The sequence below is a fragment of the Canis aureus genome, chromosome 17 (genome assembly GCF_053574225.1).
Source record: "Canis aureus isolate CA01 chromosome 17, VMU_Caureus_v.1.0, whole genome shotgun sequence".
NCBI classification, from domain to species: domain Eukaryota; kingdom Metazoa; phylum Chordata; class Mammalia; order Carnivora; family Canidae; genus Canis; species Canis aureus.
The window spans coordinates 12,121,499-12,148,723 of NC_135627.1; the positions used below are offsets into that span (position 1 = coordinate 12,121,499).

Sequence of the window (27,225 nt, forward strand, 5' to 3'; positions counted from 1 at the left end):
TTGGTCAGTTGAGATTCTGACTCTTGGTTTCAGTTCAGGTCATAATCTCGGGGTTGTAGGATTGAGCCCCTTAGAGGGTCCCATATTCTATGGGGGGTGTGCTTGAGATTCTCTCCCTTTCCTCTGCCTCTCTCCCTACTCATGCGAGCATGCTCGCTCTCTCTCTCTCAAATAAATAAATCCATCTATTTATCTATCTATCTTTAAAAGAAAAAAAAACTAAGGCAGGATGGCTCAGTCAGTTAAGCATCTGCCTTCAGCTCAGGTTATGATCCAGGGACCCTGGGATCGAGCCCTGCATCAGGCTCCCTACTCGGAGCCTGCTTCTCCCTCTCCCTCTACTGCTCCCTCGTTTGTGCTCTAATAATAAAATCTTAAAAAAAAAAAAAAAAAAAAGAATACACATAAAACAAAACTAAGAACTTAGGTTCTACCACTACTAAAATACCTTCCCAGCTTTTGTAATTTGAAAATTTGATGAGCAGACATGCTATTATTTTTAAAGCAATCATTGATAAATATCAGTCAGAATGAGCAGGGAACAAAAACACTCTAAGAAGGTAAATGTAATTCTTCATTTTCATATTATTGTACTAATAGAGGCAAATGATTCTCAGGGCATAAGAAAAAAGCACTTGCAAGTGGAAGGCTCTGAAGTAAGCCAATTCTAGAACAGAGCTTGTTTCTGCCTACCCTATTTTACACCCTTCTGGATAAAAGGAAGATGTTGAGCACTAGAGGTACTCTTCAGATTAAATTACTGGGAAAGGCCCTCTAAAAACATCTGGATTTTACTTAGGAAAATCTACCCTAATATTTAAAAATGTAAAGCTTTTCAATTTCTCCTTATCATGAGACTATGGATAAATGAGTGCTGGACCTAAAACTAAGCCAAAAGAATTTCTGTACATCACAGGGCACACTCAGAGTAAAAAGGCAACCTATGCAAATAAGAGGGAATATTTTGCAAATCATACATCTGATAAAGGATTATTTAGAAAATATAAAGAATTCCTACAACTCAGCAAAAAACCTGATGAAAAAATGGACAAAGGATGTCATGAATAGACACTTTTCTTTTTTTTTTTTTTGAAAATAGACATTTTTCCAGAGAAGACATATAAATGGCCAATGAGCACATGAAAAGATGTTCAATGTCACTAAACATCAGGGAGACAAAAATCAAAAATACAATGAGATTCCACCTCACACCCACTAGAATTGCTATTATCAAAGCAAAACCAGTAACAAGTGTTGGCAAGGACATGGAGAAATTTGCACCCTTGTGTAATGGCGTAACCATTACAGAAAACAGTGCGGTGGTTCCTCAAAAATGAAAAACAGAATTACAACACAATCCAGCAATTCTACTTCTGGGAATACACCCAAAAGAATTTAAAGTAGGGTCCCGAAGAGACAGTTATATACTCATGTTCACAGCAGCATTAGTCCTAAGAGCCAAAAGGTGGAAGCAATCCAAGTGTCCATCAACAGAAGAATGGATAAACAATATGTGGCTTATTCATACAATTCAGACATGTGCTATAGTATGGATGAACCTTGAGGACATTATGCTCAGTGAAATAAGCCAGTAACAAAGGACAAATACTGTATGAATCCACTTAAATGAGGTATCTAGAAGGTAGAAAGGTGACTGCCAAGGGCTGAAGAGAGGGATGGGAGTTGTTGTTTTTAAGAGTACGGAGTTTCAGTTTGGAAGGAGGAAAGAAGTTCTAGAGATTGGCTGCTCAACAATGTGAATGTACTTAACACTACTGAACTATACACTTAAAAGTGGTCAAGATGGGGGCACCTGGCTGGCTCAGTCAGTTAAATGTTCTGACCTTCGGTTCAGGTCACGATCCTGGGGTCCTGGGTTCAAGCCCCGAGTTGGCCTCCCTGCTCAATGGGGAGCCAGCTTCTCCCTCTCCTCCCTGCTCATGCGCTTTCTCTTGCTATCTCTCTGTCTCTCTAATAAAAAAAACAAAATCTTGTTTAAAAAATGGTTAAGACAGTAAATTTCATGTTATTTTCCCACAATTAAAACATTTTAAAAGCAGTATCAAATTTGTTCCAAGGCCACCTTTACGTTTAACTCTTAGTAGAATACCAGGCACAAATAACATTTAAAATAGAATTTTCTCAAGGCCCTAGCCCAGGGATACAAAGTCCTACAGAAGAAAATGGTTTCCTAAAAAAGATAACATGCAATGAAGGCAGACATGGTCTATAGCTGAAATGTTTATTAGAAGAATGAGGACATATCTATCACTGAGTACTACACAATACAGAAATACTTAAAAAGTTAACATTAAAATATCTTTATTATCTTCTACCAATTAAGAGCTTTTTAAATTTATTTCGAAAATAAATAAATTAAAATAAAAATAGAAATTTTATTCCAGTCTCAACAAGACTTCAAATCAGGTAAAGATGAAGAGCTCCCAAACCACCTACTTATCTGTAGGTGGCAGTAAAAGCACAGTGTTTTATGTCAATGCAGCCTTGAAATATCAATTTTCAGTGGCTGCATTAACTGTGCAGGTTCTCTTACTGTTACTAAATTCTATGAACTTCTGTAATACAATGTTTCTCCTGCCCTAATCCTTTCACCCCCAGCTGGTACTCCAACAACCCCAATTTTTTTTTTTTTTTGGGTCTCATTCCTTGGCTTGATAGGTCTTTGTGATCATATCTACCTATATCTACCTAGAAACATGAGGTATTCAATTCTGAGGACATGGCAGTCTTCTTTCTTACAGAAAAACACACAAACACCAGTCAAATCAATAGCCTATTTACTAAGGTTATTGATGTGAAGCATTCTGTTAGGTACTCGGAAGTCCCTGAAGATGGATGTGCCAGGTCGTTACCAAGACAGACACACAATGTACAGAATAACACAAAAGAAAAGTGTGCTGTCAAGGGAGGAACAGCAATACAACCATCAAGGACAGATATCCCAGGCACCTCTAACTCCCAGTTCTAAGAACTTCTGATTACTGTTAGGAGAATAAAGCCTATACTAGAAGCAGGATGAAGCAGCCCAAGGGTCTGCATCCCTCAGTCCAAACACACACCTCTGCAAGCTCTCTGCGACTCTCTGAAGGTGGTATCACCTACCTGCTTCCTTCCCCTGTCTGTTGAGATTCTTTTAGACCATGTGGCTGGCTGGTGGCAAGAGGCTGTATGAACAAAGGTCATACACTTCTCATCACGAATATCCATACAAGGGGCCCCTGGCCAGCTCAGCTGGTAGAGCATGTGACTCTTGATCTTGGGGTTGTGAGTTTGAGCCCCATACTGGGTATAGAGCCTAATTAAAATTAAAAAGAAGAAGAATATCCACAAGAAAAAGTATAAGCAATAAGAAAATAGCAACTGACTCATCACTAGGGAGCACATTAATTTATAAGCATAAGAGGGAAAGTTCTGGCAAACAGCTCTTCTGAGTAACCCAGAAATCAGTGCAGTTTTATCACCAAGGAAACAAAAAGCCTGCATGATTTTGGGGTCTTCCTCTGCAGGCTGATTATAATGTCTCCTCGAGGTCCTCAGTCACCAAGAATGACAGCTCTCCCGGGAGAGGGTGGGAGACACAGTGACTGGACGGCAGCCTGCACCTGGTGCTTTCTCACAGCCACTCCTGCTGCCTACCGCATATAAGAGGGACGGTTACGGGAGAAAGGTGAAAGGAGGTAGGCAAATTAGCTGCAACCATCGAACAAGCTACTAGAAATGGCTGTGTAAAGAATGAGTAGAATCAAATCTGTTAAGAGCAAGTTGACTTAAAGATAAATGGAAAATGAGGTAAAAACACACACTGAAGACCACCACAACATGACACAGATGGAGGGCAGAGGCCAGAAACACACAGACCCCTCAGCGCTCTGGGTGCTCTGTTTCAGACGAGGCCCCAGACACCTACATACACATTCAAGGGTTTCTCCAAATGAGTCCTGGACACATTGAGGTTTTTTTCATGCAGTGATGTAAGGACACAGATCCCCAAGTCCTGGCCCATGTTTCTCATCTGCAGGCCTACAAAAATTCAGAGGGAGACAAAGATAAAATACCCACTGTAGCGGGAAGAGTTACTTAGAATTGTATGGTGCCAAGGGTGGGAAGTCTTTCCAGAAAGCCTTATCCAACTTCCCCTTTCTTCCAGTTGGGGAGAGTGATGATCAACGAAATGAATTTTTTTTTTAGGATAACTCAGCAAATTAACTAGTGGAAGAAGCAGAGCTCCCACACTACACTCCCAGTCTGAAAATTCCCAAGAAAAATTTAAATGTGCCGCGAAGCAAGAAAGGGGACATTTCAGGCAGGAGAGAGACGGAGAAAACTAGTATTCTGGTGTCTAAAACATATATTTTACATAAGCTCCAAGGAATTAGAGGACTCACAAGATGTCTAAAAAAGTTACAAATACAGCTTGCAAGAGGCAGAGACACTCAACCCAGTCCTTGCCAACTTAAAGCACAAGCTTTAAAACAAACAAACAAAACTCTTTTTGAATATAAAATGTAATACACATACCAAAAAGTGCAGCATGCCGGAAAATCCATTTGCTTTTTTTCCCCCTTCTCCATCCTGTTCTGTTCAAGAGGCTGAGGGTACAGACTGCACCCAAAGGCCCCAGCTTTCGCTGTGTTCGGCTGATGTGAGCCTCAGAGCAGACCGAAGTGGAGAGAAACCCGAGGCTGGGGGATTTATTCCCCTGGTTCCCTCAGGCTCACTGTCCCTCAACAGGAAGTCACTACTAGTCTCCAGGCAGGTTCCCTTCCTTCCAGGTTCTAGTAACCTCTCCAGCCCTAGATTTCTTCGTGCCTAAGCGGGGGCAGACACCACAAGGCAACAGTCCGGCCAGTTTCCCCTTTCCCCACAAGGTTCCAGTCTTGTGTCATGAGATCCTTACAAATAAACCCTCCTTGATTTATCTTAAAATTTGTTTTTTACAGACACCCTTACAGATACAAGGACAAACCATAAATATACAGTTTAATGAATTATCACAAAATAAACACTGGAGTTACTAGCACTTAGATCAATGAACAGAACTTGCCAGTATCCTGGAAGTTCTCCCGGTATGCCCTCCTTATTATATGCACCCACAGCTCTCCAGAGAGTTTCAACACCTAAGCATGAATCCCTAAACATTGTATTTCAATTTGGTCTACTTTTTGAAATTCACATAAATGAAATCATAAAACAGAAATTCCTTCATGTCTGGCTTTTTTCACAAAACATAATATACACAGATTCACCTATATTGTTGCACGTGCCTGCTATAGGATTCATTTTGATCATGAGAAGCATTCACCTGTACTCTACACAAGTGATATTTATCCATTCTACAGCTGAACATTTGGGTTGTTTCTAGAGCTACTGGAAATAATGCTACTATAGATATCCTTACCTATGTTTCCTGATGCCCAAGACCATGCATTTCTACCTAGGAGGGGAATTGGATTCATAGGGTAGATGTATCTTCATTTTACTACTTAACAACCATTTTCCAAACTAAAACACCTGCCAGCAATACACAAGAGTTTGTAGTTGCTGGAATATACTATTTCCCTTAACTGTAAGACCAGAGTCTGTAGAAAGCCACCAGATACCACACAGTTCTACTCAATCAGCTATCCTCAGGACTCTGATTGGACTTCTGGTCAGCTAGTGGAATGTTACACTGCTCACTCTTGGCCTGGGGTCTTGCAAGATTTCAGTGGGTTCAGGACTAATTTTACTGTCATGTAGCAGCCTTCTCCTAAGGTCCTCTAAGTGAGAGAATCTTAGTATCTTTAAAGAGCTCTACTTTCATTGCTGATTTACATCTATTTTAACTAGAATTATATATAGATCACTTTGGTCATCTAGGGTCAATTTGTTTGCTATGAGTTAAGTAACTGCCTGATTATATGTTTGTAAAATTTTCCAACTGTACAAAAATTGCCAAGGAAAAGGAATTTGAGGATTGCTAAATTTATAATTTAGGAAATCAAGTGAAAAGGAGGTTCCAATTAACTGACTGTAGATTTATAGCTATAAGCTGTGGACATTTTTTCTTAAAAACAGATTTAGACAAATAGTACTACCTCAATCTTCTTTACCCAGAAAACACTATTCAATTAAGCTCCCTCATTAAAAGCAAAAACAAAACCACATACACAAAAACAGAACAGGTCGTTTAGATACAAGTTTGACAGAGACAGACAGTAGAGTAACAAAGATTCCACGACCTCAAAGTGGGGGACCGTTAGGGCCAAACTGTAAGATTCTCCTTCTAGTTCAGAGCATCCTCACTTCCCTCACAACCCTCTTCTTGGGAGACAGGTGGGCTGTTGACCCACCACTCCAGCCTTCATTGCTTATGGCCACCCACGCTGGGAAAAATGAACATCAAGTACAGTGATCCCCTTCCCAAAACGTTGGGGTAAGGAATGAGAATGAGGGGCGCCTGGGGGCTCAGTCGGTGAAGTGTCTACCGGCAGTTCAGGTCTTGATCTGAAGGTCCTGGGATCAAGGCCCACATCAGGCTCCCTGCTCAGTGGGGTGTCTGCTTCTCCCTCTCCCTCTGCCCCTCCCTGCTCATGCTCACTCTCTCTCATTCACTCTCTCTCTCAAATAAATAAATAAAATCTTTTAAAAAAGGATTAGAACAAAAACCCCCACTTACACATGCAATGGTAAAGAGAAATATGTTTAGATAAGGAAACATAATTCTATTTGTGGTGTAAACAAATCTCTAATGCAGAGCACATTTTATAATTGGGATTTAATGTATAAATCTATTAACTACATCCTTCCTAATAATTATGAAATTGTCCTAACTAAACTATATTCACTCAAAAACTGGGCTCAAGTGCTAAAATAAAAATTCATTGAGTTCTTTTAATATTCTAAACCAGAATTCAAAAATGGAACGAAAACAGATTACTTCACAAAATGAAACCCCTTGGATATCTGTAATCCCTTTTTTGCAAGGTGAAAAATTTCTCTTTTACTCATATTCCAAAATAACTGAGGAAAGTACATCTGCATGAACAGTCCCAGAATGACGTAAGTTTTTCTACTTGAATAAAAAATTTATTAGGCTCAAGTATTAAAGAAGCAAACTAGACACTTAAGAGTTTACTTCTCAATCCATTGTTTACTTGTTGCCAAAAGGTTTGGGGGAATTGTTCCCACTCTAATTCTTTTTTACAACCAACATACAGGTATTGTGGAGGACCAGCAACACAAAGAACAGTGCAAAGTGTCACAGGTCATGGAGAGGAGAGAAGGGTCACTGCCAGAGCTTGAGTCTCCACATCTGTCTGCTGATTGGCAGGTCCCCTCCCCTAAGAGGGTCAAAGCATCCCTGATGCCATCACCCCACTCAGTAATCCACCCATGACTCCCTTGCCCCTCTACTTCTTCAGTCACAGTCCACCAATATTTATTAAATGCTTGCTATACACACACACACACACACACACACACACACACACACACACCCCACATGCCAACCCCAAGAAACTATGGTTTTTATTTGAGGACAGAAAGAGCACAGGCCCTCAAACTGTCTTAAGTTCAAAAAACAAATAGTTAAGTTCATGTACCTTTTAAAAGTTGACAAATCATGCATAACCAAAAATAAAGAAAAGTAAAATTTTAAGACAAGCAAATGAGATTTTTTTTTTTTTAAGAAAAGAGAAAGTTTAATGCAACAGGGCAGACAATGATTAGGTTTGCTCACTTCCCTTTCCATTGGTTTCACTTCCCTTTCTAGGTTAGAATACTCCAAACATGTAAATTATTCCACTAAAGAATTCCAGTCCTTTCTTAGCAATTTGCAAAGATGTTTATATAAAAGGAATTATTTCTAGACTTCCATGCAACAGAAAAGGGTTAGGATGCATTGGAGATTAAAAAATAAAGCAGGGGCAGCTCAAGTCATGATCTCAGGGTCCTTAGATTGGCCCTATGTCCAGCAGAGAGCTGGCTGGAGATTCTCTCTCCTTCCCCTTCTGTCCCTCCCTCACAATCCCCTCTCTCTTAAAACAACAACAAAAAAAGACAAACCAAAGTGGATAAATGCAAATGCAACGCAGAAGCAAATAACAGAGGACCCCAATTTTAACCACTTAACAATAAAAGTGGGCATTTTATGACTTCAGGAACTTTGTAGTGCAGGGTTAACTCTGTTTAGGTTAGTACTAAGTGCCAGACACTATGTTCAGCATTTGGGATTTTTCTGGTTTAGAGGCCTCATAATCCTATCACATGAGTATTATTTCTATCTTAACCGTATAGAAACTACGTAGGAACAGAGATTCAGAGGGGTTAAGTAACTAGACAAAGTCCCACAACTTAGAAAGTGAAGAAACTACTATGAACCCCATTCTAGTCAACATCGAATCGCATTCTCTTTCAATAGGTGATGCAGACTTTAAGCATCAAAGTAAACAAACTGAACACATTTTCCTCTTTTTGTTTGATTCTCTTTAAGTACAGGCCATCACTTCAAGGGGAGTTTATGCTAATCATGACCTCATAAACAAATCACTTGTGAGAGAAACCACATCCAGGGCAAAGTCAGAAGTTAAAAAAGCCTTATTTCAGAGAGTACTTCCTGAAAGAGACAAAGCAGCAATTGCAGCCAAACGAGTACCAACTCCTGTGCCAAGTTTTACATTTGAAACAACTTTGTAAAGGAAAAGAAGAGCCTGAAACAAAAGAAATACTGCAACTTCTTAAATATACCATTTCTAGAAAGAGCTATTTTAACACAAGATATCTCTTTTAGATAACTGGGTATGACGAAAAATGCTCTTCTCTAACACAGCCTTTTGATGGACAGGAGGTAAGTAGCATTTAGTTAATTTCCTCACATATTATCCACTAGGTAATGCTACACTACAGAGGTATAAACTTCTAGTTATAAAATAAGTCATGGGGATGGAAAGTACAGTATGGGAAACATAATCAATAATATTGTAATAACTTTGTATGGTGACAAAAAAAAGTAGTGCTAAGTTACAAAATCATTTAATAATATGTTGCTGACACTATGCTGGCAAAGGACCTTGAAATGGGTTATGCTGTCATCTTCCTGCACTATTAATGTGATTTTTTAAATTTATTTTCAACATTGTTTTATGTTAATAGTAAATAATTTTTTCAACTTAAAAAATGCTGATATGATAAATCATAAGTATATTTAGGAGTCTTTGTCACTTGGTTTCAATTACACTGTTTCACAAAATGTATTAAATGCTTTAAAAAAAAAAAAAAAAAAAGACTATGGGGCACCTAGGTGGCTCAGGGTCAAAATCACTATTTTTGGCTAAGGTCATGATCTCAGGCTCTTGAGATCAAGCCCCACATCAGGCTCTGTGCTCAGTGCATAGTCTGCTGGAGAAAAATTCTCTCTCTCCCTCTGCCCTTTCCCCTCACCGTACTCTCTCAAATAAATAAAGCTTTATTTAAAAAAAGACTATAGATAATCACTGAATCTAAAGTTTTTAAAACAGTGACTTGAAAAAATAAAATAAAATGCTGACTTGAAAACAATCACTTTCTAATATTTATCCAAAAATGTATCTGTGTGTACAGAGCACAACCAATCTGGTAATGCCTTTAAAACATGCATTACACATATTTTTTTCAACCTTAAGCAAATGAATACAAGTGTTGGTGACATAAAAGCAGCTTGAGCCCAATGGAGATTAAAAAATTTACTCATAAAGGGTTTGTAACTATGAAATTTACATGACAAAATTCAGTGATGAGGAGGGGGGAAGGGAGTCCAAACACAGTATCAAAAGATAAAAAAGAGGGACGCCTGGGTGGCTCAGCAGTTTAGCGTCTGCCTTCAGCCCAGGGTGTGATCCTGGAGACCCGGGATCCAGTTCCGCGTCGGGCTCCCTGCATGGAGCCTGCTTCTCCCTCTGCCTGTGTCTCTGCCTCTCTCTCTTTCTGTGTCTCTCATGAATAAATAAATAAATTCTCTAAAAAAAAAAGAGAGAGAGAGAGAGAGAAAGATACAAAATTTCATTTATATTACAATTACTACTATTTAAAAATTCAATGAAAATTTAAAAATAGTAAAGAGTCCAAAATTATTCTCCTCGATATGATACTGGAGATTTTTCTATATAATACTTTTCTCATTTGATAGAAATTAAAATTCTAGTCACATCAATATTTGGATATTTTAATAATATAAGTATAGGCTACTAATACATAGACTTCTATTCCAAAATCATATCTAACCTAGATACTTGGCAAACTAGCTATAGTCAAGAAGGAAGGAAAAAAGGGAGAAGTGTAAAAACGAACTCCTATCTTGTGTTTGTCCACAGCAACTGCTCAAATTCTATTTATTTATTTATTTAGCTCAAATTCATTTTATATTCTCAACAGCCCCTGATGCCACTAACCAGAATGCTAATCACCCCCACAGTTCTCACCAAAGACAGACTCAGGGTTGAATTAGAGACAGCCCACTCTGCAAAGTGACATTTCTGAAGGAAACTTTTCTTGCACCTCTAAGTCAAGTCTAAGATACCACAAGATTCCATCTCTTCATAAGCACCTTTATTCTTAAAATCATTGTTGTTGACGTTGCATCATGGGTGATGGAAGTTTTACTCTGGTGAGGGGTCGATGCTATTTATAATCACAACTGAACTTTCTATTAGAAGTGAACATTTTTTTTTGGTGATGGGAATTTGTTTTTGCATGCATCTAAAGTTACTGAATGACTTCTAATTAAGAACTACTTTTTCTTTAATATTCCTTTTTAAAATTTAATTTGCCAAATAATACTTCAGTGTCTTTATGTAGTTAGAGTAAGGGCATAAGAGTTACTATACTAGCAATGTCCTCTTCTCAAGGTGTTGTTTCCTGGCACATCAGTGACGTCCATTTCTGGGACACTGGTAAATACCATCGGGAAGACAGCATTAAGCCCTTCCAACTAACTTTGAGTGAAAAACTAGCTCATCTATTCTTCTAAGAGTCAGGTTCTTGATCTGTAGACCATGGCAGAACATGCTGTTTCTAGAACTATGATAATTGAGAAAGAACATAATACTATGAGGAAGTGTTTCCATTTCAAAAAAAAAATAGGCTTAATAACTAACCAAGCAAATATTCATTGACAAACTAGAGTAGCTGCTGCGGGTCCTTCCTTCACTCATCCATCAATTCAGCAAACATTTACTTAATGAGGACTCCTATGGACTCAAGCAGCAGTGGAAATATAGCAGCCAAAAGGAAAAGTTCCTGCTCTCAAATGAGAATTAATGTGAATCAACCAGTTGTGTGGTTCCTTTATTAGTTTTCTAATCCACATTTTATACATTAAAACTATATTTAATGAGTAAAAGTTAATCTTTTGGACATTACTAACCTGGATTACAAAACATTTAAACAGAATAAAGATGATAAAAAGTAGCAAACTATTTTGTAAGATTCAAAATTCAGAATGACCTTCTCCCAATTAGTCCCAATCCAAGAACATTTATTATAAGAATAACTGCTACCCAATTACACACTACAGGAAAAAGTCATTTAAAAGGGGGGGGATCCCCTGGTGGCTCGGTAGTTTGGCACCTGCCTTCGGCCCAGGGCATGACCCTGGAGTCCTGGGATCGAGTCCCATGTCGGGCTTCCTGGATGGAGCCTGTTTCTCCCTCTGCCAGTGTCTCTGCCTCTCTCTCTGGGTCTTTCATGAATAAATAAATAAAATCTTTAAAAAAAAAAAAAAAAAAAAAAAAGGTTATTCCCTAGGGGAAAAGGGAGGCGAGCAGAGAGAAAAAATAAATAAATCTGCCAGTGCTTTATAACACACAGACCATTTTAATGGGTCAGTGCACATGAGTAATAGTATCTAGGAAGTGGATTTCTTAATAAATACTAAGACACATATATTGACTGTACAACATAAAATACTCTTAAAATTAAAATCCACTGACACAGCAAGTCAAGTAGGACAGTGTTAAGCATTTATTTTTCAAAAAGGTTTTATTTCTATTATTCTTAACTATTTTACAGTTTCTAAGTGTCATTCCCCCAACAATCTATAAGATGACCACTCCTCACAATCAAGCTCAACCTGGCCCTTCCAACAATTCACATCCAGAAGAATACAAGATCGCAGCCCTTGTCTTCTACAGCTGTATCTTCATAATTGGATTATTTGTTAATGCCACTGCCTTATGGGTTTTTAGTTGTACTACCAAGAAGAGAACCACTGTAACCATCTATATGATGAATGTGGCACTATTGGACTTAATATTTATAATGAGCTTACCCTTTCGGATGTTTTATTATGCAAAAGGTGAATGGCCATTTGGAGAGTACTTCTGCCAGATTCTTGGGGCTCTCACAGTGTTTTATCCAAGTATTGCTCTATGGCTTCTTGCTTTTATTAGTGCCGACAGATACATGGCCATTGTGCAGCCAAAATATGCCAAAGAACTTAAAAACACAGGCAAAGCCATGCTAGCATGTGTGGGAGTCTGGATAATGACCCTGACAACCACCATCCCGCTCCTACTGCTCTATGAAGACCCAGATAAAGCCTCCACACCCCCCACCTGCCTGAAGATTTCTGACATCACCCACTTAAAAGCTATTAACATGCTGAACTTCACTCGACTGATATTTTTTTTCTTGATTCCCCTGTTCATCATGATTGGGTGCTACTTAATCATCATTCATAGTCTCCTTCATGGGAAGACATCTAAGCTGAAACCAAAAGTCAAGGAGAAGTCTATAAGGATCATCATCACACTCATGGTACAGGTGCTCGTCTGCTTTATGCCTTTCCATATCTGTTTTGCTTTCCTGATGCTGGAAGGGGATGAGAACAGTTACAATCCCTGGGGAGCCTTTACCACGTTCCTCATGAATCTCAGCACCTGTCTGGATGTGATTCTCTACTACATTGTTTCAAAACAATTTCAGGCTCGAGTCATTAGTGTCATGCTCTACAGAAATTACCTTCGGAGTGTGCGCAGAAAAAGCTTCCGATCAGGTAGTTTACGGTCACTAAGCAATGTAAACAGTGAAATGCTTTGAATGATAAGCAGGTTTCTGTTTTTAATTTCTTTATATTCACTTTACTAACTATCCTAAGGTCACTGGATATTCTGTATATTACCAAGCCCCTTCTCTCCTGAAAAAAAAAAAAAAAAAAAAAAAAAAGAAACTTAAGAAACACTTTTGTGGGGATCCTACTATGTGGCAACATAATTAAATATTCTAAGTTTCTAATGAATTCATTATTTTTATTTTCAAAACTTGTATAAAACATATTCGTGAGTTACTGAGAGAAAAATATCCAATTTATATCTCAAAATCAAGCTTTATCTAAATACACAGTTGACAACTTTTTGGATTTAATTCTATGTGCAAGTGAATCATGATGTCAATCAGGTCAGTAGGCCAAAAAAAAAAAAATCCACTTACTGTTCAAAATAAATTAAATTATTAAATTATAATTTGATTTAAACCAAAACCAAAGTTCCCTCTGGTTTAGTTTACATTCGGGATTGATGGTCTAAATCTTACAATATTTTGTGTTCTAAATATCAAAGATTCCTACACAAACAATTATATTCAACCCATCACTGTTACTTGCCGCAAACCAAAATTAGCAGGAACAATCACCAGAAGGGACCTGCAAAGGCAATCACCATCAGCCCTCCCCTACTCTGAATTCATTTTCTTTTGGAAACAGACTGGAGTCACTGAATAATGCTTACAGAGAGCCTACTATGTACCAGAGTCTACTTACAACCAATGCAAGAGACCTAATCTGAGACCCTATTTCTGCCCAACAACCCAAGTCCATTCCTATGACATGAAGTTTCTGCTGTAGGGTAAAAACTTTTCTCCAATATAAACATTTTGCTCTTCTTATTGATTAAACATCATATTACAAGAGGATGATTTTTTTCCCCAGGCTGTATATCACAGTATAATAGCACCAGTCAGGGACCCTGGATTCTCACCCTAGCCTTGCCATTTAATTTCCCCTAATAAAATAACAAACCAAGTAACTTCCCCATTTAAAAAGAAAAGAAAGTGAACTATAATCGGTAAAGCACATATTATTCTAAATATTATGGAAGCACGCAAATGAGTCTACCATTACTTCCTCTCTGCTAAATCATTTTCATTACTCTTAACATGATCACCTCCTAATGGGACTAAGAATCAAATAAATGCATTAGTTAGAAACGGATTTCTAGAATTAACATGGGTAAATTCATATTCTTAAAAAAAAAGAGAGAAACACGAAGGAGACTAATCATAAAACAGTGTTTTAATACTGGAAGATCCCTTACATAATCTTCTCATCTAATCCTTGTTTGTTTGTTTGTTTTTAAGATTTTTTTTTTTTTTAATTCATGAGAGACACAGAGAGAGACCGAGAGAGGCACAGGCACAGACACAGGCAGAGGGAGAAGCAGGCTCCATGCAGGGAGCCTGATGTAAGACTTGAACCCTGGACTCCAGGACCACATCCTGGGCTGAAGGCAGGTGCTAAACTGCTGAGCCACCCAGGGATCCCCTAATCCTTCTGTTTTATATATAAAGAAACCAAAGTCCAAAGATATTATATAACTTGCTCAGCTGAGAATCAGGACTAGAAATCAAGTTTCTGTTATGTTAACCACCAATTTTCAATACTAAAAGCAAACAAGTTCACAGAACACAAACATTCTCAGAGCTACATAAGATAAAGTAGTCTCAAGGTGATACTAAGACGTAGTTCCTCCACAAAGAGAAAACTACTTGAAGTTTTAAGTCTGAATAATCAAGTAAGCAAGGTACTTTAACAAACATCTTTCAACAAAAAATTAGGGGCACCTAGTTGGTTCAGTGGTTGAACATCTGCCTTTGGCTCAGGGCATAATCCTGGGGTCCTGGGATGGAGTCCCACATTGGGTTCCCCACAGGAAGCCTGGTTCTCTCTCTGCCTAGGTCTCTGCCTCTATCTCTGTGCCTCTCATGAATAAATAAATAAAATCTTTTTTAAAAATAATAAAATAAAATAAATAATTATTTCTGAAACATGTGAGTTCCTGTATTGGATATATAGCTTGTGGTATCTATGTACTCATAGCCTACTCTCAACTATACAGTTTAGTCTGCTCTTACATAATTTATTATTTTATTATTGTTATATTTAACTTCTATTTTTTAAAGATTTTAAGTACACCCAGTGTGGGGCTTGAACTCGCAACCCTGAGATCAAGAGTTGCATGTTCCCCTGACTAAGCCAGCCAGACACCCCTTGTATATTTTATGAAATGACAAGTTCTCTGCAATCGGTTTTCTTGATAAGAAGAATTTTATTTGGGAGCACAAAATACAAAAAAAGCTTTATTGGCACAAAGTGGAAATATATCTTATGGTTTTAACAGTAAAACTACAGATAATTTAAAGCACAATTAAAAAATAATTTCATTAAGTGTTGTAAATCAGATACATTTTAACATGATGTGTGAAAACTCAAAATTCCACTTATTCTGGAGAACTTCGATTCTGAGAAGTTCTCAGAACATTGTAACACCCATATGTAAGTGCTAACAACTAAAAATACCAAGTATATAAGGACAGGTATGTGACAGGCATGCATTTCTAGAAGCACCTAATATATATGGCTTTTAATGGAGTTATCTTTATTTTCAAAACATAATGACTACATTTTCTGATTTTTAAATAACAGTCTTGAGAATCTATCAGATGCCAGGTATAATTTCTATTCAGAACACTAGAAAAAGAGACGAAGATGTCTATGTCCAAAGGCCTTACCTTATAGCCTTATGAAACGACACTGCAATCAAGACTATCCTTTCAACATTACAGAATGTAAGGCAATGAGTACATAAAGTAAAACTAGTTCTCCCTCAAACAGCCAGAAGAATGGCATGGAAGGCCCAGGTAATGATGACAATGACAACATAATGTGATAAATGTTAGGAATCTTAATAAATTTGTTGGAATACACATAAAAGGATAATTACTGCAAAAAAGAAAACCAAGCAGACATGAGAATACAAATACATAACATGTTAAGAAAGCTGAATGAGCAAGGGAGTGGCTTGAAGGGAACTGGGACCAGATTATGAGGGCTCTGAAGGGAAAGAAGGGAAAGAAGAAAACCAATATGAGGTCAGTGTTGTTACTGCTAGGATGCTTGTATGAAAGAGCTAATTCTTTCCACTGCCTGGGAAGTAGAGTACTGATCCTCAATTTACATATGAGGGTCAACTATAAACTGAGCTCAGGAAGGGAACTAGAGAGAGGTCACTTGTTCAAGATTATACACATGTACCAATGTGGGAGAGCTGGAATCTCAAATCTGGTATATCTGATAGCCAAGCCTCTGCATTTCCACTATTCCAGACTGGTCTGATGCCATCTTGGAGGAATCTGGTTTTTACTTTGAAGGAAATGAGGATTTAAAGGATTTTAAAAAGGAAGACTGGCACAGTTGAACTTGCATTTTGGAAGGATAACTTCTGACCACATTGCATGGGATGCTTTGAAATGGACAGCAAGACTAAAAGAATTACTGCAAAAGTCTAAGCAGAAAAAGATCAGAGTTTAGGGGTGCTTGAGTGGCTTAGTTAGTTAAGCATCCGCTTTCAGCTCAGGTTCATGATCTCAGGGTCCTGGGTCTGCCCTGCATCAGGCTCCCTGCTTAGCATCTCCCTCTGCCCCTCCCCCTGTTTGTGCACGCACTTCCACTCTCCCTCTCGAATAAATAAATAAAATCTTAGGGAACCCTGGGTGGCGCAGCGGTTTGGCGCCTGCCTTTGGCCCAGGGCGCGATCCTGGAGACCCGGGATCGAATCCCACGTCGGGCTCCCGGTGCATGGAGCCTGCTTCTCCCTCTGCCTGTGTCTATGCCTCTCTCTCTCTGTGTGTGACTATCATAAATAAATAAAAATTTAAAAAAAAAAATTTAAAAAAAAAAAATAAATAAATAAATAAAATCTTAAAAATAAATAAAAAATAAATAAAATACAAAAACAAAAACAAAAAATAAATAAATAAATAAATAAATAAATAAATAAATAAATAAATAAATAAAATAAAATCTTAAAATAAAAAAAATTCAGAGTTTAGACTGACCTGATAGCAGGAGTAAAGAAGATGGGGTGAACAGATGATTTATACAGGACTTCGAATTAATAGGACCTGGTGGTGCCCCATTCCAAGGATGAGAAAAGAGAAAGACTGGATGATCATGTAGATGGAAATGCCATTAACAGAGATGGGAGCCCAGCAAAAGAGGAGATTAGAAGAGAGGAGAGCTTGGAACATGACAAATTTTCTCGGAGTCTTAGAAGTCACTAGGAAATATGACTCTAGCAAGATCAGGAGAGTAATACGGGCTGGAAATAGAGAGCTGGGAAACAAACAACAGATGTTAACTGTAGCTGACTGAAGCCATGGGAGTGGACAAGAAAGCCCAGAGAAAGCTCAGAGTGAGCTTGAGGAAGGAGCCACACATAGTAAGATCAAAACACACCAAGAGGGAGCAGAGTGTTGGGGTCAAGGGAGCAGGTGAGTTCACGAAATAATGGGCTGTCAAAAGGATTTATGAGCTACTGAAAGGTCAAATAGAACAACTGAAAATAAGCCCCTGACTTTAAAAATTAGTTGGTTGTTGGGGACATTTATAAGAGAAGTTTTAACAACAGTGAGGTTAAAAAAAGAGTTAAACAGACATGAAGAATTGTAGAGAGTGCAGATAAATTTGGCATTGGCGGCAAAGAAAAAGGGTAACACGATGTGATGTAAAAAATACTGCAAGTGGGGCAGCCCGGGTGGCTCAGCGGTTTAGCGCCACCTTCAGCCCAGGGCATGATCCTGGATCCTGGAGACCTGTGATCGAGTCCCACGTCGGGCTCCCTGCATGGAGCCTGCTTCTCCCTCTGCCTGTGTCTCTGCCTCTCTCTGCCTCTCTCTGCCTCTCTCTCTCTCTCTCATGAGTAAACAAATAAAATCTTAAAAAAAAAATATTGCAAGTTATAAAGCACACTTTCCTCTCTTAAGTTCCCGAAGCTTTGCTACCATCTAATGGAAGACGTGTTTACAAAATGCAGAGTTTATTAGAATAAAGATTTATGTTTCAAGAAGTCTATGTTTAGAAAAGCTTCGGGACTCTTAAAAGCCATACTGGAATGTTTCATGATTTGAAAAGGAAAGAGAAATATATTCTCATTCAGGTGATGGCTGAATTAACATTCATATTGTCTTTCAAAATACTTGCATATCTCAGGAGGTTATATAAAGAACCAAAAAGAATTCACCTGGATAAGAAATGTTTGGGGAAAACTGAAGATTAAGTAACATTGCTTCTCTTCTGAACCAACATAAATCATTCCTGATGACTACACTTCTTTCCACAATAGCAGAAGAGTCCACTTAAACTTCTCCATCTAATTATAATTACAACCCATGTACTCCAACAAAAACTGCGTTAACAGTTATGACACAGAACTTTATCTGTCTCCATTCAGCTACCATTCAGGATCACACATTATTAAAACAGCTAACAGTCAACACTTAATGAACGCAACTACAATTAAATAAATCCCATAAAAGCTACATTGTAAATATTAACAACCTAAGTGTAGGCTATTAGATCACTAATATAGTAATATAGTATATATTACTATATATACTATATATAATATAGTATATATAGTAGAGATCCAAAGTGAATCTGAATTAAGATACATTGAATACCTAAACAGTTCACAAAAACACATACCTAAATTAAAATAAGGCAGAAGTTAGCACACACAGAATTTTAAATACTGGTATCTTTAGTTCACAGTATCTCATCTCTCAGACACTTAATTCCAAGATGCTTAAGGTTATATGTGCTACTTACTCTACTTTTAGACACTAGTTATTTCACAAACTAATACATGGGGGGTTTTTTTGTTTTTTTGTTTTTTTTAATTTTTATTTATTTATGATAGTCACAGAGAGAGAGAGAGAGGCAGAAACACAGTCAGAGGGAGAAGCAAGCTCCATGCACCGGGAGCCCGACGTGGGATTCGATCCCGGGTCTTCAGGATGGCGCCCTGGGCCAAAGGCAGGCGCCAAACCGCTGCGCCACCCAGGGATCCCTAATACATGGTTTTTTATCGTTTGGTTTTTAAAGAAGATCAACACAATATGAAAACATACACACACATACACAAACAGTGTTCAGTTGGCCATTGTGGGCTGGCTACAAAGTTATAAACTTTGTTTTATCTTTGGCAGAAGTATCTAAACAATATTAATTTTAAAAACATGCTTCAGAAGCTTAACTTCAGACAAATTATTTCTGAATCTAATGAACTAAATATTATTTAATTAGTTCATAAAACTAGACAAAATTCCACTATAAAAATACAAAATTAATTCTACCTTCTGGACCAGAACAGGAAATTCATGAAAAATTCTCTAAAATACGGGATTTCAAAGCTAAAAAAAAAAAAAAAGAATGACTGTGAAACATATGGGGGTGCCTGGGTGGCTCAGTGGTTTAGCATCTGTCTTTGGCTGGGGTCATTAACCCCAGGGTCCCGGGATCGAGTCCCACATCACTTCTCCCTCTATCTATGTCTGCCTCTCTCTCTGTCTCTCATGAATAAGTAAATAAAATCTTAAAAAAAAAAAAAATGAAAATGTGACTAAGTATACACTGGATTTTTTTACACATAAAATCAATTTCACTACATCTATGAGTTTAAAATATTCTTTTACTCACTTTCATGTACAATAACTTAAATCAGATTTAAGTAATTATTAAGCTAATCTCTGAGAGCTACTTACAATCCAGAAGGCAAATTCCCGGCTGTAGCAATACCAAAGAAATACCACATAGCCTCAACGAGGATGAGGTCAACCAAGGCCGACAAAACCCAGGAACCCAGCAAAAAGGACTAAAAATAAAACAAGAAGACTGTTACTGAAAGGAGTATTCAAAAAATAAACTTACATTTAACTAGAACCAGCTCAGGTACATTATTGTTTTAATTTGTTTTTATTATATAGAGTTTTCAAAATGAGGGTGTAAAGCCATATTGGTTAAATGTAGTATCACTTCCATAATCTCTAAGTATGGTAAAAAAAGATATAGCACAATTTGTTTTTAACAAGTAACACACAAACCATTAAGCAAAATAAGTGATTAAAATTTTATTGAAGTTAAAATCCTAATAAAAATTTGTATTTGCCACTCACACCTGATATTATCTATTAACACTATCATTATTATTTTACTATGCAAGTGGCTTAAATTTAAAATTTTTCTTTGGCTAATATCTATGCTCCAAATAAGATAGAGGATCATGTAATTAAAAGATAATTGTTAATAGTAATACCTACCTTAATGAACACAAACTTAAAACTATTTAAAAATAAGAAAACAAAAAACACTTTTTCCATAACCTAAGTAGCAAAGGTAAAATACATAAAAACTTACTGCAAATTTTCTGCTTCCATATCTTCTTTCAAATATCCTAAAATTATAAATAAGCAGACTACTGCAGAAAGTATCTTTCAAATCAAGGCAAATTATTCTTCCACATATCAACCTCCAAATCTAAATGGGGATTCAAAAAAGAGTAATGAGTAAGATTTGTTCAGATCTCTGCCTTAGCAAATTTATTACATTTACTTTATACTGCTTATTTTTAATACTCTAATAAAAATCACAATGAATGCACAAAAAGAAAATCCTCCATGTAAGTGGGTCCCCACCTGTACAGCACAGGTGCTCATAAAGCGGGGCATTAGAAGGGGACTCTTGCCTATGTGGCCAGATAAACCAAATTAATCCCCCAAATCAGAAATGTATCAGCTAGGGATGCCTGAACGGCTCAGTGGTGGAGCATCTGCCTTTGGCTCAGGGCGTGATCCCAGGTCCAGGCTCCCTGTGGGGAGGGGCCGGCTTCTCCCTCTACCTATGTCTTTGCCTCTCTCTGTGTGTCTCTCATGAATAACTAAATAAAATTGAAAGGAAAAGAAAAGAAAGAAAGGTAGGTATCAACTTGTAGCTAAAGGGCCCTTATGCTCCTTTATAGCAGTGGTTCTCAGAGCTGGCCACTTAATAGAATCCCCAGAGAAATACAACAACAACAACAAAAAAAAATCAAAAACAAAAACACCAACACCCAGGCCTACTACTAGATTTTTCTTTTTCTTTCTTTTTTTTTTTAAGATTTTATTTATTTATTTATTCATGAGAGACACAGAGAGAGAGGCAGAGACACAGGCAGAGAAAGAAGCAGGCTCCACACATGGGGTCCGATGTGGGACTCAATCTCGGGACTCCAAGACCACGCCCTGGGCCGAAGGCAGGCACTAAACCGCTGAGCCATCCAGGGATCCCACTACTAGATTTTTCAACTCAGTTGGTCCAAGGTGAGATCTAGGCATGTGTGTGCTTGTGTGTCTGTGTGTGTGTGTCTGTGTGTGTGTGTCTGTGTGTGTTTAGTTTATTCAGGTAATTCTAACGTGCAACCAGGATCCAGAAGTGCATTAGAGCAACTGAAATAATACAGAAGCAATATTATATTCTGACAGAAAGCAGTAATTTGGATAAATAACTGAAAGACTTTCAGAGGAACTTGATAAAGTCAACATAAGCAATGGTATTAATAACATCACTATGAAGAAAAGATGTCAAGAGAGTATTAGGCTTAAAATGGCTAATCAAGTATAAAGAAAAGGTAGTAGGTTATACACCATAATTTGCACTAACACACTGTGATATTGTAAGTTATGATAAGAAATATAGATTTGGGGGAATCCCTGGGTGGCTCAGCGCTTTGGTGCCTGCCTTCAGCCCAGGGTGTGATCCTGGAGTCCTGGGATCGAGTTCCACATCAGGCTTCTTGCATGGAGCCTGCTTCTCCCTCTGCCTGTGTCTCTGCCTCTCTCTGTCTCTGTGTCTCTCATGAATAAATGAATAAAATCTTGAAAGAAAGAAAGAAAGAAAAAGGAAGGAAGGAAGGAAGGAAGGAAGGAAGGAAGGAAGGAAGGAAGGAAGGAAGGAAGAGACAGAGAGAGAAAAGAAAGAGAAAGAAAGAAATACAGATTTGGTCTTCTTTTTTTTAAAGATTTATTTATTTATTCATGAGAGACACAGAGAGAGAGGCAGGGACACAGAGGGAGAAGCAGCCTCCATGCAGGGAGTCCAACGTGGGACTCAATCCCAGGTCTCCATGATCAGGCCCTGGGCTGAAGGCAGCGCTAAACTGCTGAGCCAGCCACTGCAGCTGAGTGCTGCCCCAGATTTGGTCTTCACTCTCATTTCTGGTACAGAACTCTTAAAACCCTTTGAATTTCCTAACTGATGAAAGCCAGAAAGTGGCTTTTTTTCTATCAATGTGTGACTTTTAGATGTACCTCAGAATGGGGGCTGGTTGCCAGGGGAACCAACCTTGGGATTAAAGGGCCTGGAACTTTCAGTTCCACCCTCTGACCTATCTACAAGGGACAGTGAGGGACTGGAGGTTGGATCAACTGCCAATGGCCAAAGTCTCCCTAAACACCCGAGAGGACAGGGTTCAGAGAGCTTCCAGGTTAGTAAGTAGCACCTCAGAGAGACCACGGAAGCTCCGTGCCCTACCCCTATTCCTTGTCCAATGCATCTCTTCCATCTGGATGGTCATCTGTGTCCTTTATCCTATCCTTTTATGATAAAGAGGTAATCCAGTAGGTAAAATATTTCTTTGAGTTCTGTAAGCCACTCTAGCAAACTAATCAAACCTAAGGAAGGGGTCATGGGAACCTCTGATTTAAAGCCAATCAATCAATCATTAGTACTAGTAACAACCTGGACTTGCAACTGGCATCTCATGTCCAAGGGGGAGATCATGGTAATCTCTAATCTGTTGCCAGTTGGTCAGAAGCACAGGTAATAACCTGGGCTTTGCAACTAGCATGGAGATGGGGGCAGGCAGCCTTCACCTGTGAGATCTGATGCTATCTCCAGGTAGACTGTGGTAGGATTTAGTTGAATTGTAGGACACCCACCTGGTATCCAAAAATTTCCTGGTGGTGTGGGGAAAGCTCCCACTCCAGGATTGGTGCCAGAACATCCCTTTTATGCTCCAACTCACCAGTAAGACCCAGCACCAGCATCTTCAAAGAGATCAGCCCATAAATCTCAAAAGCCATAGAGTCCTGCTCTTCCCAGAAATAAAAACCCAAGAGAAATTTCCTACTTGGTATAACTACCACTATAAAAGTAATTCAGAGATTCACAATATGTTAGAGCTGCAAGAGCTTAGATCATTTAATCAACACTCAAACTTGGAATATAAAGCTTTGAAATGTTAAGTACGAAAATGTTTTTTAAAATGTTAAGAATGCATACTAATGATAAAAAAGATTTAATATTGTTTTTCTTTCGAAGTTGTAAATTGCATTTCCATGAGTAAGACATGAATGCGAGATGTGCCTACTAGAGAAAGGAAATACTGCTTTGTTAACCAGCTTTCCTGCAACTAAAAAATTCACTTTCTAATGAATTATGAATAATAATATTTCTTAAAAGTTAGAGGCTTTGAGGAACGAAAAATAGAAAAGAAATAGCCAATCGAGAAAAAATTCTGCCTTCTCTCCTCATAAATGCCAATGAAGTAGAGCTCACCTGGAGGTCTTCCTTGACTGCTTGGAGGTCATACACAAAGAACCTCTGACAGTGTGGCAGGAGAAGGGCCAGCAAAAGGGACAGGGCACTGGGGACCAGCAGAAGACTCTTAGACAGAGGTGCCTTATCTAGATGGAAAAAGAAAACTTCTTTCAGAATGACTGATTTTAAGACTTAAAAAACCACCTGAGTGAAAAGCAAGAGAATTCACTTCTTTTGTGTTAGAATGAAGACAAAGTTCACAAACTCTAGAATTTATTTCTTATTAACGTATATTTTCAAAACCTTTACCTGCAGAGGTATGTGATCAAAGGGCACTGGAAAACAAGTGGAATTTGCAGGCAAGGGGTCACTGTCATTTGGCTCTCACATGAGACCAAACCAAGTTTACAGCCAGTAACTCCCACACGATACTTTTCAGAAAACGGCCACCAGAGTGTGAAGAAACAGAGGAGTATGTTTTCTGCTAAATTGACTGGTTAGCTCCTGAGCATCTATGAGATTCACACACAAAAACAATTATTCAAAAAATTTAAAAAGCAGTTAAAAATGCTACCATTGCTGACTGCAGTGGCATGCTGAGATTTTCCACCAGAGGTACCACTGGGGCCCAAGTCAGTTTTCCACTGGAGAGCCTCCTCTAAGTCTTATGCAGCCTTCAAGTTACAGCTCAATTTCCACTTCCCTCCATGAGTCTCAAGGAACCAAATTTTAACCTCAGGGGCTTTTCCCCCACTCTGCACCCTTGTTTCTAGGTACTGTTTGAATAATCAGGGTTTTATACTTGTTTTGCCTTCTTAACCACATTTCTGAGGGGAGGCCACCTGCCTTTTCTTCTCTATAGTGGTCATAGAGCCTAGAGCAGTTCCTTGCACATATGAAATGTTCAGGTCAACAGGTAAAACCAGAGGAAAAGTATCACCAATGGCAACATTCTTAGATCATGTGAGGTTCACTTTAATTGTATTCATAAGAAATTCCCTGGGAGTGAATATACTAGTTACAGTTGGTAATGTGGTTATCACACCCGTTGAAGTGTACAAAAATAGACCAACTGTTTCCTTTCTGGTAAGGTCTTGCAAACATTTAAATTGGAACCATACTATCTTCATGACCCAGATGCAATCAAGGCACAAGGCACTAAAAACTAAGAGAGCTCCTCATGGCCGAGCACCACACAAGTACAGGAGAGCACTGCAGCTGTGAGCTTGACCACTAACTCTATCTGCCCACCTGTAAAATGAAGAGAAGAAAAACTATCTCAAAAGTGTAGGAGAAGCAAATGAAAGAAAGGATGCCTACAGGCCAGAGGGCTCCTGCCACCACCCACACCATCCAGAAGAAACTGTTTCCTTCGGGACAGGTGAGCTCCTTCATCTTTCTGACAGGATGCAAGACAGAGCAGGGGTGATACCGCTGCACCCTGAAGGGCCAACGAGGATCTCATTTCCTCCTTCAACCTGACCTCTCCCTATCCTTATGAGATGGGCCCCAACCTTCCTGCCTGCCTCTGCTTTACCAGCTCCAGAGCAACTTGACATTCCTAGAGGAAGTCACACAGCTGAGCAACAAGATCTCCCTGCAGGTTCATGGTCTCAGATCTCAACACTCTCCACCGACCAGCATTTCTACGGCTTTTCTCCAACTTCTCATTTCACACGGTCTCCTCCTTTCTTTTCAAACATCTCTACTCAACACTTCCACCTGAGCTTACATGTTGCCAAGTAAAGAAATGAATGATTTGCCCTGGTTTTTCTCAACATCCCATAAAATTAGTAAGCACTTCCTACAGATCACACATCATCCTATGCCCCTAGGGTACAGCAATTAAGGACGGACAAAGTCCCACTTCTCTGTGGCCTAGACAGAAGAGAAAGAAAATACACAAAATGAGGTAAATGTTTATTGTGTCAGAAGGAAATAAATGCTAGGGAAAAATTAAGCAGGATAAAAAAAAAGTGTGGCTATTTATCCACCATGAATTTCCTGATCTCTTTCCAGATACGTGATAAGACTGCTCAGTCACTCATACGTGCCCCTAGCTGAAATGAGGTATGACAAAATGACTACCTTTGGTCAAGTCAGTGTGATAGATGTCACTTCCATGAAGACACCTGCAGGGCAGTGAATGGTGTTTGCCTCTGCCAGTGCTCAAGATGGTAGCTAGGCCATCTGACAACTCTCGGAGTTGAAGACAGTGTGAAGACCACCCAGGGGACTTGCAACAGAGGCATACCTTCAGTGAGAAGTCTTGTCGAATTAGGCCCCCAATATTTTGCAGTTGTTGCTACTGCAGCATAACTCAATCTAGCCTGATTTAGGGGAAAACATAGTGCTGGTGGGAAAGAGGGTATTATTTTACATAGGGTGTTTAGAAGGCCCCTCTGATATGGTGAGATTTGAGAAGGGACCTGAGAAAATGGGCCTTGCAGATATCTGGGGACTGTTCTTGCAGGGGAAACAGCAAGTACAAATGCTCTGAGACAGGAACATGCTCAATATGATTAAGAAGCAACAAGGCTGCCAGAGGCAGCTCAGAGCAAAAGAAGCACAAAGCAGACAAGTAGGATAGAAGGTCAAAGAAGTGGGGTAGCAGATGGAGTAGAGCCCTGTAGGCAAGCATAAGGATTTTAACCTTTTCTATAAAAGTGACGGGATGCTTTTAGGAGATCTAAGGGGAGGAGTAATATGATCAGACATGTTTCCAAAGGATCATTTTGGTTGCTATATTGAGAAGAGATTACAAGAAGGCAAGTAGAAGAAAGGAGACTGGTTAGGAGGCTATCATGATAATCCAGGCAACAGATGAAGATGGCCTGAACCATGGTGTTCTAGGTCGGGGTAGTTAAGAGTGGTCAGAATCAGGATGCAGTTTGAAGGCACAGCAGGCAGGATTTGCTGGCTGACTGAATGTAAAGTATGGGAAAATGGAGAAGTCAAAGATGACTCCAAAATTTTTGTTCTGAGCAACTGGAAACACTGTTTACTGTTTACTAAGATGGAAAATGCCATCAGCCTTGCCCTTTCCAGGCATACAAAATCTGGTCCCATCTTGCAAAATACTCCCAACCCCCATCCCTAACCCCACTTGTCAGGGCTCTACCCTCTACCCTTCTACTCAAGGTAATCAGTCCACAAACTGCTAGCAGTCCACAGTCCACAGAGGTACAGCGTTTGCACCAGGATGTGACCAGCACAGTGTATCCTTCAGGAAGAAAGTCCTGCTCTGGAAAAAAAAAAAAAAAAACTGAACATGTGCTTTGCTCAAATGTCGCCTTATTTGTGACTATCCCATGTAACTAACTTTCTATCCCCATTGTTCTGGATTATTTTTTTCATAGCCCTTATCAACAACCTACTTATTGGTGACTCATCAAATCTATGATTCAAAATGACTGTAAGATACACCATTATTGTAGGTGTCACTAAAAAAGAAATACTGCCTTATAAAATTATAAGATGCTATTAATTATAAAGTACATCCAATTTCAGAATCACTAAAACATGAAAAATCCAATTCAGAACCAAGAAATACACTTCTTTGT

General features: G+C 38.8%; 2 protein-coding genes and 1 long non-coding RNA gene across 5 annotated transcripts in view; 2 read left to right on the top strand and 1 right to left on the bottom strand.

The window, feature by feature from the left end:
* UBAC2 (UBA domain containing 2) overlaps positions 1 to 27,225 on the bottom strand; it is a 179,017-nt gene that overhangs the window by 124,188 nt on the left and 27,604 nt on the right. For both annotated transcript variants that reach the window (XM_077855095.1, XM_077855096.1), the window contains exons 2-4: positions 23,681 to 23,808; positions 20,504 to 20,623; positions 19,852 to 19,961 (exon numbers count right to left, since the gene is read on the bottom strand). In XM_077855095.1, the coding sequence (XP_077711221.1) occupies positions 19,852 to 19,961; positions 20,504 to 20,623; positions 23,681 to 23,808 (358 nt within the window). The remainder of the gene's footprint in view (positions 1 to 19,851; positions 19,962 to 20,503; positions 20,624 to 23,680; positions 23,809 to 27,225) is intronic.
* On the top strand, positions 6,267 to 13,273 carry GPR18 (G protein-coupled receptor 18). 2 transcript variants are annotated; one of them, XM_077855098.1, is made up of 3 exons: positions 6,267 to 6,436; positions 8,792 to 8,848; positions 12,046 to 13,273. In XM_077855098.1, exon 3 carries the CDS (start codon positions 12,079 to 12,081, stop codon positions 13,072 to 13,074), a length of 996 nt encoding a protein of 331 aa, XP_077711224.1. In that variant the 5' UTR covers positions 6,267 to 6,436; positions 8,792 to 8,848; positions 12,046 to 12,078; the 3' UTR covers positions 13,075 to 13,273. The 2 variants fall into 2 exon arrangements, with proteins under 2 accessions (XP_077711224.1, XP_077711223.1); XM_077855097.1 differs by having other exon boundaries at positions 6,268 to 6,436; positions 8,495 to 8,848.
* Positions 22,467 to 25,422, top strand: LOC144287785 (uncharacterized). Its single transcript, XR_013355536.1, has 2 exons — positions 22,467 to 22,607; positions 24,754 to 25,422. It is a non-coding gene; the product is annotated as an uncharacterized LOC144287785 (long non-coding RNA).

What these genes read in the sequence shown, in the direction of transcription:
- GPR18 (XM_077855098.1), top strand. Translation starts at nt 12,079, where the DNA reads ATGACCACTCCTCACAATCAAGCTCAACCTGGCCCTTCCAACAATTCA.